The following is a 4496-nucleotide window of genomic DNA, read 5'->3' on the forward strand; positions in this document are numbered from 1 at the left end:
CTATGTCATGCTTCAAGTTGTCTCTGGGAATCACTTCAGAAATCGAAACACTCTTAATGCAGTTTTGGTGGGAAAAAAGTTCAAATCAACGCAGTATACCATGGATCGCTTGGAAAAAATTACAATGTTCAAAAAGAGAAGGGGGTTTGGGGTTTAGGGACCTAGCAAAATTCAATGATGCACTTTTTCAAAACAAGCATGGAGGCTAATCCAAAGTCCTAATTCATTATTTGCCCGAGTAATGAAAAGCAGATATTACCGGGATGAGTCAATTTTAGATGCTAAACAAAGAAAGAAACAATCTTATGGTTGGTCGTCTATTTTAATAGGACTTGATCTTATAAAAAAAGGTTCATGATATATTGTGGGAGATGGTAAATCTATTCGTATAGGTTTGGATAATTTTATTGAAGAGCATCCTCCCAGATTAGTTCAAACCTCACCACTGCAATCTCCTGCAACACTTGATCAATTTATCTCTAAAACGGGTGATATTCGAACTTGGGATAATCAGAAACTCCTTTCCTTGGTACAACAGTCAGAGCAGGAGATTATACAAAACATTCATCTCTCACAAGTGGAACAACCGGACAAACTAATTTGGAACTATACTCGCTCAGGAGGCTATACTGTTAAGACTGGATATTGGTTCATCACTCACTATCCTTTTGACCCAGGAGCTGTTTTGAATATACCTCATGGTTTAGTTGAACTCAAGAACAAAATCTGGAAATTGCGTTTACTACCGAAGATCAAACACTTCCTATGGCGTATTCTATCACAAGCTATACCAGTCACAACAAGATTACGAACAAGAGGTATGAACATTGATCCTTTATGTCCAAGATGTCATCAAACAGAGAAAACAATCCATCATTCCCTTTTCTCTTGTCCTTACGCCATTATGGCTTGGAGACTTTCTAGTACTTCTTCCCTAGACATCACTCAACTACCTTTAAATACAGAGGATATCATTGCTCAACTATAAACTTATCAATCTCAAACATCCAACATAAATGATTCATTATTACCCTTTGTTCTTTTATGGCGTATTTGGAAAACAAGAAACAACCAAGTTTTCAATAATTATCGAGAGAGCGCATCAAAAACAGTTTTACAGTCGAAGTCAGATACAAAAGAATGGATAAACAATTTACAAAATACATCTTCACCATTGACTACTACACGTACGAATATAACATCGTGGCTACCTCCAACTCATCCGACCCTTAAATGCAATTTTGATGCGAGCTACGATCATCACACCCATCAGGCTACTGGAGGATAAATTTTTAGGAACCATGAAGGTGAATCACTAGTGTGGGGTGCGACTAGACTACAAAATGTCTGATCTCCTTTAGAAGCAGAAACAAAAGGATTGTTCACTGCGATACAACATACATGGATTCGAGGCTATCAGGCAATCGTTTTTGAAGGAGACTGTGAAACTTTAATAAAATTAGTTAATGACCAAATTGTGGATGTCTCTTTAACAAATTTTATTCATGACATAAGAACTTAGTCTTCCAAACTAAAACATTTTTCATTCACTTTCACAAAGAGAGATTGTAATAGGGTGACACATGCATTAGCTAGATATGATTGTATAGATTGTCAATATTACACTGACTCTGTTTTAAAGCCACTATGGCCGAGCAGCTCCTTTTGTAATGATCAAGTTTAATCAATATATATTTTATTTTTATTTGTGAAAAAAAAAAAAAAAAAAAAGTGGACCAAGACGTAGGTCCTTTGCAAAACGGTGCCATAACAGCGACCTCTCTCTCTCTTGACAAAATTGGTCGCGTGGATAAATAAAAGCAACGTCTCTCGTTTCCTGAGTGAGTAGCGAATCCCAAAGCTTCTTTTTATTCCTTTTTTTTTTCCCGATCGACGGAGTTTGATCGGCGTAATGGCCGGAGGAATCGTCTCACCCGCCTCTCTACTCGACATAATCGCCGATATCGTCGAGACTCCACTCAACGCCGGCGTGTTCAAAAAGGATTGCGCGGATCTCACCCGCCGAGTCTCTCTCTTGACGCATTTGGTTGAGGAGATTAGAGACTCAACTCCGATCGATTCCGCCGCTTCTTCTTCGTCGGATAATAATGATTGGTGGTCTGATCTTGTTGCCGGGCTTCAAGCCGCCAAGCGTCTTCTCTCCACAGCTCGTTTCCAAGCTCGCGACTCCTCTGTAAGCACCAATCAAATTCCCAGATTCAAAATCATAGTTGCTAAATAGAATTGCTGGGTTAGTTAAAATGTAGTTAGACCGTTGATTATATAGTACGGTTATCTCCGGTTTAGCTGAAAGTGTTTTGATTTTGTTTGGTTTAGGATGGTGCTGCTGCCAAGAGAATCTCATTCCAGTTCCAATGCGTTACATGGAAGCTTGAGAAAGCGTTGAGCAATCTTCCATATGATCTTTATGACATCTCTGACGAAGTTGGAGAACAAGTTGAACTAGCGAGATCACAGTTGAGGAGAGCAATGCAGAGATATGGATCATTGAACTCAACCAATTTCTCTAGTGTTCTATGTGAGCCAATGATGGAGAGAGATGGTTTTAGCAGTATTGTGAAGATCAAAGCTGAGGAAAAGCTTGAGAGCGTTTCAGAAACACTTCATTTTGCTGAGGAGGAGGAGAAGCAAGATTCGCCTCCTCTAAGGAGAAGCTCTTCCATTTCCTTGGCTTATTATCTATCCAAGGATGCTGATACTGATAGATTAGACAAAATGGTTACCAAGAACACTGATGAATCGAAGAAATCTGATAAACTCACGATTCCGGTTGACTTTCTTTGTCCTGTGTCTTTGGAGCTGATGAAGGATCCTGTTATTGTGGCCACAGGACAGGTATGACTTTAAGATCTGTAGCACATTTTATGATTTTTTTTTTTTACTGTCTGTTGATTGGTTATTGATGTTGTCTCTCTACAATGGCAGACTTACGAGAGGGCGTACATACAGAGATGGATCGACTGTGGGAATCTAACTTGTCCAAAGACTCAGCAGAAACTCGAAAACTTTACGCTTACGCCAAACTATGTTCTCAGAAGCCTCATCTCTCGGTGGTGCACTGAACACAACATTGAGCAACCCGGAGGTTACATCAATGGCAGGTCAAAAAACCGTGGAGACATGTCGGTTATCAGGGCATTGGTTCAGAGACTCTCAAGCCGGTCCACAGAGGATCGGAGGAATGCGGTTTCTGAAATCAGGTCTTTATCAAAAAGAAGCACTGACAATCGCATTCTGATAGCAGAAGCAGGAGCGATCCCTGTTTTAGTGAATCTTTTAACCTCAGAGGACGTTGCAACACAGGAAAACGCAATCACATGCGTTCTCAACCTCTCTATATATGAAAACAATAAAGAGCTGATAATGTTTGCGGGTGCAGTCACCTCAATCGTTCAAGTGCTTAGAGCCGGAACCATGGAAGCAAGAGAAAACGCAGCTGCTACACTCTTTAGCCTTTCGTTAGCTGATGAGAACAAGATCTTAATAGGCGGATCTGGTGCGATACCTGCCTTAGTGGACCTGCTCGAGAACGGGACCCCGAGAGGGAAGAAAGATGCAGCCACGGCATTGTTCAATCTCTGCATTTATCAGGGAAACAAAGGTCGAGCAGTTAGAGCCGGAATAGTAACTGCATTGGTTAAGATGTTAAGTGACTCGAGCAGCCACAGGATGGTTGATGAGGCTTTGACAATACTCTCGGTCCTTGCAAGTAACCTAGACGCGAAATCCGCCATAGTGAAAGCGAATACTCTGCCCGCATTGATAGGTATTCTCCAAACGGATCAAACTAGAAACCGAGAGAATGCAGCAGCGATATTGCTTTCGCTGTGTAAGAGAGACACCGAGAAACTGATCACTATCGGTAGACTTGGCGCGGTTGTACCATTGATGGATCTATCGAACAATGGGACAGAGAGAGGCAAAAGGAAAGCCATATCTTTGTTAGAGCTTCTCCGTAAAGCATGCCAATAAATAATTAGTTTTCTGACAAAAAACATAAAGGTTCATCAAGCTCTCATTTTTATTGAGTTTATTAAATTCTGTTAATATTCTTGTTCAATTGATTTGATTTTTATTTTTTCTGGATGCTAATTCCATTTGTGGAATCGAATTTGGAGATGGTGAGCCGAAAGGGGTGTTCGAAAATCGAACTCTGTTTTGCTCGCTGTGTATTTATTTGTTACATTTGTAATAAAATATTGGAGATGAATGAATAAGCACTGAATTGATCCTTTTGTTTTAACTCTCAAAATTTTATTACTTCACGGAATCGGTTCATGTGAATTGGTTACTCTTCTGATCAAAGTTCCTTAAAAGTCACGCAACAGTTACAAATAAGATGGAAATAATTGATTCGCTACATTATTCGTTAAAATGTCAAATATTACACTTGCTTTGTAGGAATCTAAAGGGCCACATGTCCTTATAAACCGGCGTAATTACCTGAAGAGTCCATTTTCTTCGCTGGAGGTATC

General features: G+C 40.0%; 1 protein-coding gene across 1 annotated transcript; it reads left to right on the forward strand.

Annotated features, from left to right (window-relative positions):
* The first annotated feature begins 1540 nt into the window (after positions 1–1540).
* On the forward strand, positions 1541–4254 carry LOC104741017 (U-box domain-containing protein 11). Its single transcript, XM_087485777.1, has 3 exons — positions 1541–2194; positions 2338–2856; positions 2947–4254. The coding sequence occupies exons 1-3, from the start codon at positions 1913–1915 to the stop codon at positions 3991–3993; spliced, it is 1848 nt and encodes a 615-aa protein (XP_087341903.1). The 5' UTR covers positions 1541–1912; the 3' UTR covers positions 3994–4254.
* Positions 4255–4496: the final 242 nt, after the last annotated feature.

Source organism: Camelina sativa, chromosome 14 (genome assembly GCF_030686135.1).
Source record: "Camelina sativa cultivar CO46 ecotype springtype chromosome 14, ASM3068613v1".
NCBI classification, from domain to species: domain Eukaryota; kingdom Viridiplantae; phylum Streptophyta; class Magnoliopsida; order Brassicales; family Brassicaceae; genus Camelina; species Camelina sativa.

Bases quoted from the DNA above. Each gene is read 5' to 3' on its own strand.
- LOC104741017 (XM_087485777.1), top strand. From the start codon at position 1,913: ATGGCCGGAGGAATCGTCTCACCCGCCTCTCTACTCGACATAATCGCC. The intron at 2,195-2,337 runs GTAAGCACCAAT...TGTTTGGTTTAG, and splicing joins TCCAAGCTCGCGACTCCTCT to GATGGTGCTGCTGCCAAGAG. The intron at 2,857-2,946 runs GTATGACTTTAA...CTACAATGGCAG, and splicing joins TTATTGTGGCCACAGGACAG to ACTTACGAGAGGGCGTACAT.